This window comes from Leucoraja erinacea, chromosome 13 (genome assembly GCF_028641065.1).
Source record: "Leucoraja erinacea ecotype New England chromosome 13, Leri_hhj_1, whole genome shotgun sequence".
Classification (NCBI taxonomy): Eukaryota; Metazoa; Chordata; class Chondrichthyes; order Rajiformes; family Rajidae; genus Leucoraja; species Leucoraja erinaceus.
This window is the reverse complement of record NC_073389.1, coordinates 17,953,911-17,970,695: the sequence shown is the minus strand read 5'-3', so window position 1 is coordinate 17,970,695 and position 16,785 is coordinate 17,953,911. Positions and strand designations below refer to the sequence as shown.

Here is a 16,785-nt window from a genome sequence, read left to right as displayed (position 1 = left end):
CCAAACTAAGCCTAAAAACTGGACGAAGTGTCCAAGATATTCGGCATCATGAGGGCAGGACCTGGAATGAGCAAACCACACAAAACCAGACAGCAATACCTCCATGCATCCACCAGTAGGCATCGACTTATGGTACTGGTGAAAGCTCGGGGCTCACATGCCAGTCCCCGCAAGCCTTTTCAGGCCAGGGCCCAGAGCGGGCCCCATGGAAAATGCGCCACCCCCCAACAACACCATCCCGACAAACAAGGAACCAGAAACCGAAGAAATTAGAACACTACTAAACAACAGTGGAGGTAGGTGAGTATGGTTCCTACCATCACATAAAAGGTGAAAGGTTTGTGCTAACAGGGGGGAAACCGCACCTGGTTTTGGAAGCATGAAGAACTATCACACTTGGTAGTTATACCAAAAGTATTCAAGGACAAAAATTGAATTAAGAAAACTTGCCACCAGTTCAGCATGTACCCCAAAGGGGTTTTTCCCTCCCACTAAAAAGGAAACATGAGGGCCAAGCTGAACTGGAGAAGACATACAAAGGGGTCATAAAGAAGTCTTAATATGAACCTTTGGAACCATATTAAAATTTACCAAAAAACCCAAATATGGTGAATATCACACCATCATTGACTTGACCACGAATATTTTTTTACCAGGTATACACACTTGAATGGAAAACTTTGTAACTGCCAAACGTGGATTTCCTTAGGATACTTTATGGTAGGCATCGACTTAAAAGATGCATACTATTCAGTACCCATTCATAGATCTTCGGAGATACCAAATGGATGGGGTAACTATGGCAGTATAAATTATTGACTAATGGGCCAAATACGAGCCAAAACTATTTTCCAAGATATTCAAACCAGCCCTGACACTATTAAGGAAACATATTGTCATGGCACGTCTCGACGATATTTTAACGACAGACAAAACCATGGAAATAGCTAAATCAGCAGCATTAGCTACTAAAAACCTATTTAGCCTGGGCTCTGTCATACTATCCAGATAAATCTATGTTGACACCATCCACAACTATGGACTACCTGGTATTCAATAAACTCAATCCACTTGTCTATAACGTTGCCAAAAGGAGAGTCAGCGCATCTGGCACAAACCTGTAACAAATTAATGGTTAACAATCAACCAACCATTCGGCAAAGTGGCAAGAGTAATTGGGAAATTAGTAGCAGCATTACCAGCTACTTAACTTGAACCTTTCCATTAGAGCTAAGGTGCTAGTGTTTAAACAAAATAACCCATAACCAGAACAGGTGGTAAATTGACTAATCTGGAGTCATCATCACTACAGACACTGGACATAAAACCTAGTTGGAAATGTTGGGTGCGTTCTATGGGTTAAAAGCATATTGCTCAATAGTGCACCATTCTGTATGTTCGTTATAAATTGATAATATCACGTGGTGGCATATACTAAACCATATGTGCGGAATAAAATCGATATCATGTGACAATTTGTTTAACAAATTGGTAATGGTATGTCATCAAACATATTTGACCATCAGCAACCTACCTACCAGGTGAACTAAATACTGTGGCAGACATATTAAACCAAAGTATTTGCTGAAATTACAAAGCAATATGGAACACCAGATATCGATTTCTTTGCATTCCGATTGAATCACCACGTACCGATGTATGTCGCATGGGAACCAGACCTTGAGGCAGCAGCAATGGATGCATTCCCGCTGAACTGGTGGGGGGGGGGGGATCTAATCTTTATGTTTTCTCCCCCATCAGTCAGGTACTACGGCCTCATCAGTCGGGTACTACGCCAAATACAGATGGACTCTGCTTCAGGCATTTTGATAGTACCCGACTGGCCTACACATGGTTCCTAGTGGTCCTCGACATGGTCATCTAAACCCCATGACTTTCCCAGTAGCCCAGACTTATTAAACTCACCCGGTATCAGGCATAAGCCACCCATGCCACGATAAATTAACTACTGGGTTGCAGAATTTGAAAAGACCACTGCTGGGCCTGGGATTGTCAGACAGCACTATCAATACGATAACAGCATCCCACCGCATGCCCACAAGGAAACAATACTTGGCAAACATCAATAAGTGGGAAAGACACTGTTCGAATACAGGAACTACATATTCAACTACTACAATAACCAATGTACTGGAGTTCCTGGCAGGCCTTCCCCACAATGAAGGACTCAGCTACAGCACCATTAACACAGCCAGAAGTGCTCTATCAGCCTACTTAACTCAGGCACCAGGACAACAGGCCATAGGGTACCACCCGCTGGTGATCAAACTCATGAGAGGTATATTCAACTCTAATCCACCCAGACCTAGGTACACCCAAATCTGGGATGTCAGTGTGGTCCTGACGTACCTTAGGGGATGGTCACCAGCCAGGTCCCTCACCCTGGAACAATTAACCCTGAAGACGGTCATGCTGATGGCACTTATCTCAGCACAAAGAGTCCAGTCCCTCCATCTACTACGATTGGACAATATGGTCATAATACCAGACCATGTCTCATTTACCATTCAGGGGCTGGTCAAACAGAGCAGACCAAGAACATCAGGTCCAGTCATGGAATTCCAGGCATACCCACCTGAACCACGATTATGTGTCATGACCCACTTATTGAATTACATCGACACAACAAGAAATCCCCGAGAGAGAGAAAAAGCCTTATGGGTCAACCAATAGAAACCTTATGGTCGGGTGACGAGCCAAACTATCTCAAGATGGCTCAAGCAGGTACTGGGAGCTGCTGGAGTAAATACTAACGTGTATAAATCTCACTCCACCAGGGCAGCATCCACATCGGCGGCTAAGAGGATGGACGTGCCTATGGATCACATCCTGGCTACAGTGGGGTGGTCTAGGGAGAAAACGTTCCAAACTTTTTATAACAAGCCGCTGGCAGAACCTGTATCATTTGCAGAAAAAGTATTAGAATCTGCAAATATATAATTTAAGCCCGGGGGAGCATTTTTGGTTTTGTTATTGTTTAATAAACACCATTATTGTTTTTACAAACAGATTCATGGTTGATTACGATAACATACTTCCTCCCTCGAATGACTTCGGCAGCGAGTGAAGTATGAACTGTTACACGGTTTGAAATCACAGAGCTTTAAAATCTTCACGTAGTCACTCACGTGACTCCGAAGTAAAATACTGTAGTAAGATTAAACGAGAACTTACCAGTTCGAAATTTGATCTGTATTTTATGAGGAGTTACGCTGAGGGATTACGTGCCCTCCGCTCCCACCCTTAATTATAGAGATCAACTGGTATTTAAGTTCTCCTTTTCTTTACTATGTTTATTTCAATTATTGTGTCTTCTGTGATTCCACACCGCTGCTTTGAAGTATGCCGCGCATGCGTGCTGGACGGGTTCTTCACGTAATCCCTCATCGTAACTCCTCATAAAATACAGATCAAACTTCGAACTGGTAAGTTCTCGTTTAATCTTACTATTTTATCTTTGCTTTAGGGTTCACATTTGGGAACCTTTCCATTCTTAAATGAAAAGGGAAATATAAAGTGGAAAATCATGAAGCATCTCAGTGTAAAATCTCTTCAGGTTTTTCATATCTTGTTTTATATGCAAATTAAAAATAAAAACACAGATGCTGGAAATAAAAACAAGAAGTGCTGGGTGCTGCCAGGCAGCATCTATGGAAAAGGGGAACTTGATGTTAACTATTTCTTCTGAGACCATGTTTCAATTTATAATTCCATCATGTCTAAATGTTAGTAAATAGAATGCTTTCAAATATTCTTCCCACGATTGTTGCATCAGGGTAACAGATTTGTGGACTTTAGTTTCATGTATTTGTGCATTGTCCAACCTCCGAGCTGGGAATGAAACAGGGATTAAATTGTACTGGCTGCCAATTGCTGACACCCTTTTCACAAGACCACTCGGTGAGGGTGAAAGTTTGCCTCTCCGTGTAACTCAAACAATCATGTTCAATTTCCTTTGCACTGAATGTTTCAATGAAGCCAATGAACAGGAGAAGGACGGCAATAAAGCAGAGGTGACATGAGGAACTGCAGAAGGCAACGAGTACCCACTCTGACAAAGTGGCGAAGCAGAACCAGCCGGCAATCGCCAGTCATTGAACCAGTTCCGTTCCAATTACAAATAGCGATTGTCTCTCCTTCCTTCTAACACCAACGTCGTCGGATCATCAGTACTAAACTGGACATTTTGCTGTTGAAATAATGAAATGTTTCATTCATTCTTGCATATTAAAGGTCGGTTTAAAAGGCCTCGCCGTTGTTAACCAGTTTGATTGAACCCCTTTATTAAAGGTTTTTGGATGTCAATTTTTAATGATCAGCTTAAAAACTGTCCTAAAAGCCTGGGACAGTGGTGAGTTCCTAGCCCAGAAAAGGGTGCAATGCACCAGTCTTCAGAACCTCCCTCTTGCACCACATCTCAGAATTCCTCCTCATCTCCTTTCTAAAGGTACGTCCTTTTATTCTGAGGCTATAGCTATCATCCTCTCCACATTCACTTCATTGAGGCCAGATAATGGATAGTTTATAGTACGTTTACTGAAGAGCCTTGTGCTACTTGTGATCACATGATGCTGCCTTTAGAGTCATAGAGTGATACAGTGTGGAAACAGGCCCTTCATCCAATTTGCCCACACCAGCCAACATGTCCCAGCCTCACTAGCCCCACCTGCCTGCATTTGGTCCATATCCCTCCAAACCTGTCTTGTCCATGTACCTGTCTAACTGATTCTTAAACGTTGGGATAGTCTCAGCCTCAACTACCTCCCCTGGCAGCTTGTTCCATACACCCACCACCCTTTGAGTGAAAAAGTTACCCCTCGGATTCCTATTAAATCTTTTCCCCTTCATCTTAAACCTATGTCCTCTGGTCCTCGATTCATCTACTCTGGGCAAGAGACTCTGTGCATCTACCTGATCTATTCCTCTTATGATTTTATACACCTCTATCAGATCATCATCCTCCTGCGCTCCAGGGAATAGAGTCCCAGCCTATTCAACCTCTCCCTGTAACTCAGGTCCTCTGGTCCTGACAACATCCTTGTAAATCTTCTCTGTACCCTTTATAGCTTGACAACATCTTTCCTATAACATGGTGCCCAGAACTGAACACAAAACTCTAAATATGGTCTCACCGATGTCTTATACAAATGCTACGATGTCTCAACCTCTATTCTTTCTTTCAGAACCGAATCATTAACGGTTGTCCTTTGATTATTACCTTTGTGGCCGACACAGGATAAAATGCCCTGAGATCTGAAGGAAGTTGTAATCTGATACACCAGGTAACAAATTAAGCATTTTGAATTGGATCCTTTCCTTTCTCAGATTTTATCATCCAAAACTATTCTAAAGTTACATCTCGACTGGATTTTGAGTAGAATTACTTATGGTTTCTCGCAGATTTTGATTACATGTAAGGACACAAAGTGCTGGAGTAACTTAGCAGGTCAGGCTGCATCTCTGGAGAACATGAATAGGTGGCATTTGGTGTAGGGGTCCTTTGCTTACACGTGGTGAAGTTATATTGATTTTTGCTACATCAATGGCTGTAGATTGACATTTTATTCCAGCCTTTGAACTACACCTTCCTTGGGGGTCTACCACAGCATTAGGTAGAGCTACAAAGTTAATACTTCAGTCCTGATTTCCACAAGTGCCATTACTTTCTTACACAGCATTCAATACTTGTGCATTTACCTATTGGAAATTTGCCCTTCTGTAATACTGAAGCAGGGACTGTGCCATGAGGAATAAGTCCCTTCTTTACAAGTAGGGAGTTTGAATGATCCTGGGCCTTTGTTATACACCCTCAGAATGCCGATGAAGCTTATAGCTACATGAGCTGCCATTTTCTTTCTTTTCTCACTAAAGCAGTCTTGAAAACAACTGGGGTTGTCCGAGTGTATTTTGCTCAAAGCCTGTCCCACCAATTGCAGATTTGCACTGATTTCCCGTCTTTAACTTTTGTTTCAGAAATCATTTAAGAGCAAAAGCATCTGGTATTCAGTGCAGTAGCCCGGAGTACTCCCTTTCTTCCTTTGCTCTGAAAGAAGGAACTCATGCTGAATTTACAAACCCATTTGGCTTGTGGTCAGAAGACTGAACTGCTGAGGACAGTTTTTTCTCCTTTATTATGTTACTTCTCTTCGCAGCCAAGCTGTTTTCACAGTCCCAGTGTTGGAATGCTGTTCTGAATGAAACAATGGGGTCACTATTTATATATAACTCTTTCCATCCCCCTATCCCTTCCCAGTCAATATCAACCCATCCCCCATCCCCCCCCCCCCCCCCCCCCATCCCACTGCTACCGACAGACAATCATACGTCGGAGTAAATTAAGTATCAGAAATTTGTCCTTATGGAATTCACAAATCAGGCCCCAAGAATATCTGAGATGGAACATAAAACATAATTGTACAGCAGCCCGCTGGCCCACAAAGTCTGTCCTGAACATGATGCCAAATTAAAGTAATATTTCTGCCTGTATGTGACCTATACCTACCTCCCCCCCCCCCATATCATTCCCCTACATATCCACGTGCCTATCTAAACGCGTCTTTAAAATGCTACTAGCACATCTGCTTGCATCGCCATCCTTGCTTGTGTATTCCAGACATCTACCACTCTGTGAAAATCTCACCTTAAAGCTCTCTGGCGTGGCTTCCACCCTGAACCCCCCCCCCCCCCCCCCCCCCCCCTGAACCCCCCCCCCCAACCCCTCTCCTCTCTCTCCCCTCCCCCTACCCCTTTCTCCCCTCCACTCATTCTCTCCCCTTTACTCCTCTCTCCCTCGACACCTCTCTCGCCCAACACCTCTCACCCGACTCCCCCCCCTCTCTCTCTCTCTCTCTCCCCTCTCCCCCGAAAATCTTCTCCCAGCCCCCTGACTCAAACCCCCCAACATCTCTTCCCCTGACTCCTCTCTCCTGATCCCGTCCCCCCACAACTCCTCTTCCCCATAACATGGGGAGTTACCTGTTTTGCCAATCTTACCTTTTCCCCCCTTCAGTCGTGATGCAAGGTCCTAACTCCAAAGGTCGATGTAAAACTCCTTTTGCATCCACAGATCCTTTCATTGCAGAGATGGAGCCCGATGGAGAGGGGATGGTGGCAGATGGAGCGAGTGTATGGGAGAGATGAACAAGTGAAGAGAAAAACTGAAGAAGGGTCCCAACTCGAAATGTCACTCGTCTTTTTTCTCCAGTGATGCTACCTGTCCCACTTAGTTACTCCAGTACTTTGTGTCTATCTAAGAGGAAAACTAGGTGGGCAGAAGGGTGTGTGTGGGAGGAGATCGCCGGTAGTTGGGTTACCTTAAATTCGTAAATGCAACATTCAATGCATTTCGTGTCCAGCATGGGTAGTTCTTTCCTACACATTCAATACTAACGATAGACACAAAGTGCTGGAGTAACTCTGCGGGCCAGGCAGCATCCCTGGAGACCATTGATAGGCGACGTTTCGGGTCGGGACCTTCATTCAATCTTACAACATTCAATGTCATTGGGTTGCCCAAATGGAATACGAGGTGTTGTTCTTCCAATTTGTACTTGGCCTCTCTGTGGCGATAGAGAATGCCGAGGAAAGACGGCTGAGTGCGGCAGTGTGATGAGGGTCAAAAAATAACCTCGTCTGAAGAAGGGTTTCGGCCCGAAACGTCGCCTATTTCCTTCGCTCCATAGATGCTGCTGCACCCGCTGAGTTTCTCCAGCAATTTTTGTGTACCGTGAAAAAATAACATGCAGGCTCAGCTCACGTATCTGAGTGAATGGTAGTTCTGAGTAAAACACAAAGTGTTGGAGGAACTTTCAATGGGTCAGGCTGCATCTGTGGAGGGGACAAAAAGGCGACATTTCGGGTGGGGCCCCATTTGGATCTTTCTTGATCCCAACCTGAAATAATTACCCAAGACAGACACAGTGGGTCAGGCAGCATCTCTAGAGAAAAAAGAGATGGATGGTGTTTCGGGTCGGGATCGTGAAGAAGGGTCCTGACCTGAAACATCACCTATACTTTTTCTCCAGAGATCTTGCCTAACCCACTGTCTTAATCCAGCATTTTCTTCAAGGAATCGACCCTTTTCCTCCAAAGATGCTCCCTTGCTCCAGCACTTTGTGTCTCTCTTTGGTATTAACCAGCATCTGCCGTCCTTTTGTTTCTACCAAAACATTCCCTGTCCATGCACTTCCACAGATGCTGCCTGACCCACTGAGTTCCTCCAGCACTTCGTGTTTTGCTCAGGATTCCAGCATCTACAGTTCCTTGTCTCTCCATGGTTCTGAGATATCTGCCTGGAGGGGTTTTGGCCAGCACTGTCATCACCTGCCCAAAGATACTAGAGGAGCTCCCTCTATAATCTTTGCTCCTGCCAACGGTTCATGTCACCCATTGCCCTCCAGGTCATTGCCCTCCAGGTCATTGCCCTCCAGGTCATTGCCCTTGGATCGGCTGAACCTTTCCTGGCACGAAGGAGAGTTTTAATTGCCGGGGTAGGCGGCGGTGCCAATTGAGTTTTGAGGAGCGGTTGATTGCGGCTGCTTAATTGCTTTAGGGCGGGGAGAGTTGGTGGTGGTGGCGGTTCTTCTGCGGAAGAATGAGTCAGACGGGGGGTGGAGGCGGTACTCGCTGCCCGCTCTCTCCTCTCCAACTAACACCCAGCAGAAGGCAGCCTGCGAGCCGGAGCCATGGCTGGTTCTCCCAACCGGAGCCTGGAGCTCCTCTACTGCGGCTCCAGCCCTCCCAAAGCCGCCGAGATCCTCAAGGGTAAGCGGGCGATGGTGGTGCCGGCGGGGCTAGGCTTTGTACGGACAGCAGAGCGCAGATTCCTTCTCTCCAGAGATGCTGCCTGTCCCGCTGAGTTGCTCAAGCATTTCGTGTAATATCTGGGGCGCAGGGAAGGTGGGAGCCCGGTCTGCCGCTTACTATTGCCCCCATCCCGTTGAATCATCTCCCCACCTCCCTCCCGACTTCTCTACTCCTCTCCCCCACTCCTCTCTCTGCGCTGACCCCTTCCCCTGTCACCCCAACCTCCCTCTCGACCTCTTCCCCCCACCGACTCCTCTCCCCGCCCCCCTGCCCCTGAACCCAGTTCCCCGAACGCCTTTCCTCCTGACTCGTATCTCCCCTAACCTCAAACCCCAACCAGTCTTCCCCTAACTCCTCTCTCCCTGATCCCTTTCCTCCAACTGCTCTTCTCCTGATTCCTCTCCCCTCACCCTCTCCCTTGACCCCTCTGAGTCCCCTCCCTCCCTCCCTGGTCCCTCGCCCTGCCCCCCCCCCCCCCCCCCCAACCAAAAAAAGTCTGTAGCCTCCTTGTGCTCTGGTATTTTATTTAATTTTTCACATGTTTAAATTACAATCTTTATTCTTAATTGTTTACTGTATGTGTGTTACTTGCGAGCAAAGCACCCAAGCCAATTCCTTGTATGTGTGCAGACTTGGCTAATAAAATGTATTCAATTCAATTCATGTACCCCCCCCCCCCCCCCCCCCCAGTTACTCTTCCCCCACCTCCACTCATCCTGTAGCCCCCCCCCCCCCCCCCCCCCCCATCCCCCCCCCCCCCCACCCCCCCCCCCCCCCCCCCCCCCCCAACTAGCGTCTGCTCATGGGAGCACTCGGCTTCACATATTATCCGTGTCCTTCTTACAACCATTAGTCTGTCACAGACTGGAGCTAAATGTATTAATATCATCTTTATTACTAATAATGGTGAATGGAGACTTAAAATGCTTCTCCAGTCCATCTATTCCTGTGGGACAACCCACCACTGTGGGAACTCAAATCCCTGAGCATTTCAGATTTGTGAACTATTTGGATTGTGAATCTTTCTCAGGAACAGAATCCTGCCGTAACCATGGGAGGGAGGGCCTGTTCCAAACCTTTCTTGATTAGGACAAGAAAATGCATCCAAAGAGAGATCTGAATTTTTTAACTTCTACAAGGCTGTATTCAGTATAAATCTTTATTTTTTGTATTTTAATCTTTTAATCTATCACACCATCTGCTAATTTATTGTTATGCATTTATACTGCAGGTCAAAAATTAAACTCTTCAGTCATTTATTTCTGGGCTTTTCCTTTAGTGTTGCTGTCAAAGATGCATTTCACTTAGTAAGATACAGTTGGTATCAAGCTGTATTTCCATTGTATGTTCATCAAACAATAAAGTCCTTTCCCTGACCCTCTCTCCCCTCTCTCTCTCTCTCTTCCCCCCCCCCCCCCCCCCCCCCCCCCCCCCTCCCCGACCCCTCTCCTTGCTTTGGAAATAATAAACAAATAAAAATATACACAGCAAGAGAAAGTATTTTTATACGTTTTTTTTGCCAGCATCTGTTTCAGTGCAGGTTGGTTCAGCTATTTTCCTCAAACTCACAATTCTGAGATAATCTCAGCTGTGCTCATTGCTTTAGCCATTTAGTAAAATAAAACCTTTTTTTGGCAGGCTACAAAGTTATTAAACGGTTATTTAACCGCACGGTGACCTTCTTCTTGCAGCGTCAAAACAAATGTTACCAGTGAATGGAAAACATCGCTCAAAAATCCCCTTGCATGTAATAGGAGTGAGTTGTCTTTTTCACGAGAAAGGAAGGATAAACAGGCTTGTACTTGTGTGGCATTTGTATGATCTCAAAGTACTTCATTCTGTGAATGATCTAATAGCAATGTTACAACATTTTGAGATTTAAAAAAATCAAGTCTGCAATTTATTCCATCAGATAAAGCATAAAAAGAAGTTTAATTTGACACCTAATTCACTTTCATATCTTCAGTATTAAAAAGGTTATGGCCATTTTCATACTTTAGCGGAAATTAGCATCTTGTTCCCTATTGATTTTCCATTGACTTAACACAAAAGCTGTGATCAAGAACAGTCTAAAGCCCATAACTTTATTAAAAATTAAGAGAACTGAAATAAATTTTCAGTTATTATAGATTGAAGCATTCTGAAACCAATATTAAACAATCTTACTTGGATGACCTGAAATTAAAGCATATAATTAGTTAGTTACCCAATTGTAGCTAATTCCAAAATTCAATTACTAGATCTAAACATCTATCCATTTCTTAAGGAAAGATTAACATTTTTAAATAGCCCAAGTGTCCAAAGAACATTCACACAAGAATTCACAATAAAACATGATTTTTAAATCTCATTGACATTAATTTATAGGCCAAATGGAATGGATTTAGTGTTCAATTGCTGTAAATGAATGGCCATTTAAATCAGCTTGCGAGTGGGATTCTGTGGAACGCGCTGGTTTGGAACGCTGCCATTGCGGTGGATTTGAAGCCCATATGGCATGAAAGATACTGCGGGATTGAATGGGCCCCCAAGTCAGCTACTCGCAACATAAAATTCTGTATAAAGGCATCTTAAGAAGCCCTTTTTAATGTAAAAATAAACAACCTACCTTGCCTTGTCCCCTACATGAGATCCGTCCCATTGTCGGATATTGCGGCTTTAGAGGATGATTTTTAATTTACTACTAGACCAAGTGCAGACCCGTTGGTTTGTTTTCCCAACGCGCGTTTGTGGTGGTGGTGGTGGTGGTGGGGGGCTGCGGCATTACACTCACGCTAACCACCCCCCAAACACAAAGGTGGGGAGAGGGAGACGGGGTGGTGAGAGGGGAGGGAGGGGAGAGGAGGAGGAGGAAACTGGAGAGATTTGAGAGGGAAAGTATAGTGGGGTAGGGGTACTAACTTCTGTGGCAGAGAATTCCAGAGATTCACCACTCTCTGTTGAAAAATGTTTTTCTCATCTCGGTCCTAAAAGATTTACCCCTTTATCCTTAAACTGTGACCCCTTGTTCTGGACTTCCCCAACATCTGGAACAATCTTCCTGCATCTAGCCTGTCTAACCCCTTAAGAATTTTGTAAGTTTCTATAAGATCCCCTCTCAATCTTCTAAAATCTAGCGAGTACAAACTGAGTCTATCCAGTCTTTCTTCATATGAAAGTCCTGACATCCCAGGAATCAGTCTGGTGAACCTTCTCTGTACTCCCTCTATGGCAAGAATGTCTTTGAGCATTGGGCATTGTGACATCACACAATGGAACGTCCACCAGGGGCTGGGGCTCCTGCAAAGGCATATGTAAATGAATCCATTCCGATTGGACATATGTGAACATTGGGCATTGTGACATCACACGATGGAATGAATCAAAAAGAAGAAAGGCAGGCAGCCGGACGGCCGCCGGACGGCGGCAGGCACAGAGTTTTATATAACAACTAGACCAAGTGCAGACCCATCGGGTCTGTTTCCCCAACGGCATTTGCGGGGGGGGGGGGGGGGGGGGCGCGACATCACACTCGCATTAACCACCCCCCAAACACACAGGTGGAGGGAGGGGAGAGGAGGAGGAGGAAACGGGGCAGATTTGGGAGGGTAAGGAGAGCGGGGTAGGGGGGAGAGAGATGTGGCGGATGGGGGGGGGTGGGGGGGGAGAAGGGGAAAGAGTGTGGAGGGGAAGGGGGAGAGAAGTAGAAGAGTGGGGAGGGAGGGTAGGGGGAGTGGTGGAAGAGGGGTAGGGGGCGGGGGGGGAGAGGGAAGGGGGTGGGGTAGAGAGTGAAGGGGGGTGGGGGAGAGAGGGATGGGTGGGAGGGAGAGGGGTGAGGAGAGAGAAACATAAGATTCTATAAGATCCCCCCTCAATCTTGTAAAATTCGAGCGAGTACAAACCGAGTCTATCCAGTCTTTCTTCATATGAAAGTCATGACATCCCAGGAATCAGTCTGGTTAACCTTCTCTGTACTCCCTCTATGGCAAGAATGTCTTTGGGCATTGTGACATCACACGATGGAACGTTCACCAGGGGCTGGTGCTGGTGCAAAGGCATATGTAAATGATCCATTCCGATTGGACAATCTGCGAGTATTGGGCATTGTGACATCACACGATGGAAGAAATCAAAAGGCAGAAAGGCAGCCGGACGGACGGTGGACGGACGACGGCAGCCACAGACTTTTAATATATAACTAGACCAAGTGCAGACCCGTTGGGTCTACTCCCCCAATGGTGTGATTCCCCCAACCCAATATTCCACCATGCACCCGTCTCCTCCAATGGAACTGAAGCCGTTGCCAAATGTAAGTTTCCAGCACTCCCCTGCCTCCCTCAATTGCACCTCCCCTGCCTGCTGCAGCAGTGAAAAGTTCAGTGTTCCTGTCTTGCAACTTTGTTTCGATGTGTGTTGGAAGCTGATAGGAAGGAGCAGCCGTCAACGAATCAAAAGGCAGGAAGGGATCCGTACTGCAGGCGGATGGATGGATTTGAGTTTTATATATTAATAGATAGATAGATAGATAGATAGATAGATAGATAGATAGATAGATAGATAGATAGATAGATAGATAACAATTAAATAACCCAATTTAGTTTAAAAATACCTGCAGCGAACGAATTTCGCAGCAATTTTTCGTCAGCAACTAAGTAGGCTGAACAACATCGATTTCAACAGCCTAGAGAAAATCGCGTTTTAAACCCGCCCCCAAAGGCGCCAAAGTCGCGCACACGGGCAGCGGCAGAACTGCAGCGCCGCTGAAGGTAAGTTTTGCAACATTCCTAGATCTAGTTAAAGTGGAGTGATTATTATTATATAATTGCAATGTGGAATATTTAGATTTTTCTTAGTTCAACATTTTGGTATAAAGTCTTAGGGAATCTCTCAAAACTAAAATATCCCCCCCAAAAAATAACATAAACGGATTATGTTGAACAAGTGTTAGAAATTTTCCAACAAAGACTATTACAAAAACAGGTAGAAACAGAACGATCTTTATTGTGAGAGAGAGAGGGTCACACAGAGCACAAGTGTCTGTGGGAGTCCTCTCTGTGTTAATGCTGAAAAACATCTATTTTATGCATTGATTGAAACCACAAAGCGTCCAGACAAATGGTAACTGATAAGGAGACTCGGAATTAAAAGGAAATAACATTTAGCTGTGGAATGTTTCGCTGGAGCAAGATTAGCAGTTTGCAAGCTATGCGATTCCTCCCAATCATTTGGCTGAGACCTGTTAATTACTTGTGCCCTAGGCAGTTTCGGTAAGCGATCTTGTACAGACACAGATAGAATACACAAGGTAATAGATACAGGGTTACACAGAAAAGCTGGAGAAACTCAGCGGGTGCAGCAGCATCTATGGAGCGAAGGAAATAGGCAACGTTTCGGGCCGAAACCCTTCTTCAGACTGATCAGGGGTGGGGGTGGGTGGGGACAAGAAAGGGAAAAGGAGGAGTAGCCGGAAGGCTGGAGGGTGGGAGGAGAAGGCTGGAGGGTGGGAGGAGACAGCAGGGGAGCTGAGGAAGGGGAGGAGACAGCAAGGACTAACAGAATTGGGAGAAGTCGATGTTCATGCCCCCGGGGTGCAGACTCCCCAAACGGAATATGAGGTGCTGTTCCTCCAATTTCCGGTGCTGCTCGCTGTGGCCATGGAGGAGACCCAGGACAGAGAGGTCGGAGGCGGAGTGGGAGGGGGAGTTGAAGTGCTGAGCCACCGGGAGGTCAGCTAGGTTATTGCGGACCGAGCGGAGGTGTTCGGCGAAACGATCGCCCAACCTCCGCTTGGTCTCACCGATATAGATCTCTGTGTTAATGCTGAAAAACATCTATTTTATGCATTGATTGAAACCACAAAGCGTCCAGACAAATGGTAACTGATAAGGAGACTCGGAATTAAAAGGAAATAACATTTAGCTGTGGAATGTTTCGCTGGAGCAAGATTAGCAGTTTGCAAGCTATGCGATTCCTCCCAATCATTTGGCTAATAGATACATACATTTTCCATCATTTGTAGCATTTGTATGATCTCAATGTACTTAATTCTGTGAATGATCTAGTTAAAGTGGAGTGATTATTATTATATAACTGCAACGTGGAATATTTAGATTTTTCTTAGTTTTTCTTAACATTTCAACATTTGCTGATGAAGTCTTAGGAAATCTCTCAAAACTAAAATATCCCCCAAAAATAATAACAAAAACAGATTATGTTGAACAAGTACCAAGAAAATTGTGGCTATTTAGTTTATCTACAATTGGAGGGAAAACATCTGTGTACCAGTCCATATATTTATATCTACATAGCTTCCAAGAACAGACCAGTTCTAGTGTGTAGGATTATCATGGGGAAATAAAGGAGTGGCAATAACTGAGCGTTATAGAACTATGTAGTGTGCACTGTGGAAATTCCTTGACTTCCCACATAGCCAGACCACCGTGAATGTTTCCTTCCTCATCTCAAACCATCTCTCTCTTTTGACACCAAGTTCTGTTCCAGAAGATACTGATTCAATAGTTAAGAAAGATGCCAAGTCAGTATATGTATGCGTAGGAATGATCTGCAGATGCTGGTTTATGCTTGACTACTATATTCATGTGAAATTTTGACTATGATTAACACTTTAAAAGGAAGAAATGTATGATTGACTATGGATACCTTCCTCCATCCATCGTAACAACCATTGGCAGTACATTTCCACAAGTTGTTATACCAGTCTTTCACATTACAATTAGTTCACAATCACCTTCTTTAATACTCTTAAGATCTTACAATAAACGCTGATATTCCATTCCTAATCAGTGGTACTACTTGTGAATGATATGCTCAAAGTGCTGGAGTAACTCAGTGGGTCAGACAGTATCTCTGGAGAAAATGGATGGGTGAGGTTTTGGATCGGGACCCTTCTTCAGACTCGACCCGAAATGTCACCTCTCCATTTTCTCCAGAGATGCTGCCTGATCTGCTGAGTTACTCCAGCACTGTGTCTATCTTTGGCATAAACAAGCATCTGCAGTTCCTTTTTAGTACTATTTGTGAAATTAGCTATTCCCATCAAAATAAATAAACATGGCCCTAAAGACCAATGCAACTGCATGATATTTGGTGTACGAATTATTCATCAAAAGTTAAGATAATCCCAGAACTATCATGTTCTTGTGGATTAAGGAGTGTATCTCTAATCACCAATTGTTGTCTTATTATCATTAAGTTAATTTTCAGCAATTAGCTACCCGAGTAGAATGAATGCTTAGATTATGTTGCAGTATTTTTACTTCTTAATCTCAATGTCGCTATTTAAAATTGAAGACGATCGAGATATTCTAACACAGATGGTAGTTAGAATATTGAATGTACTTTCAGAAACTATAGTTGATGAAGCAGCTTTAGTCTTTGAATAAAATGGAAAAAAATATATATTTAAAAATTATTTTGTGAAATAGAACAATAAGAATAACTCGGTAAATGAGTTAGTGCTGATAAAATAATCCACAGGCTGTATTCTATGGTGTTAAACTCTTAATATTTAATTGAATTTAAAAAAATGTATAATTACAATTCCTTGCAGTAATAACCAAACATGTTCTCAAGAGAGACAATTAACACCAGGTTATCCTATCCAAGTGGCTCATGCTAGTTCTTGTGTCTCTTTAGTCGTACTTCATGCAATAATATCGGAACACTAATCTAAAATCTGACTTTGCAGTGATTTTTCATGGCAAGAAATTATATTTATGCATTTAAAAAAAAATCGAGTTAAATATTAAGCATTTAACACAATTGAAAGTGTCCCATTGGATTATCCTGTCAGCACTGGCTTCTTCAATTAATTATTCTTGTACTTCTATTTCACAATATAATTTTTATTAAATTGAGGAACTAATGGTCTAAGCTGCCAATCCATTCAGTGATTTTTGGCAATTCAGTTCTAACATTTTTAATTTCTGCCTTGTCTCACAATCTGAAAATGCAAGCCAT

General features: G+C 44.2%; 1 protein-coding gene across 1 annotated transcript in view; it reads left to right on the top strand.

Moving 5' to 3' along the window:
• Nucleotides 1-8,523: 8,523 nt before the first annotated feature.
• The window catches only part of slc51a (solute carrier family 51 subunit alpha), a 30,443-nt gene continuing 22,181 nt past the window's right edge, over nt 8,524-16,785 (top strand). The window contains exon 1 of the mRNA XM_055644546.1: nt 8,524-8,784. Coding sequence (XP_055500521.1) covers nt 8,706-8,784 — 79 coding nt within the window. The 5' untranslated portion in view covers nt 8,524-8,705. The remainder of the gene's footprint in view (nt 8,785-16,785) is intronic.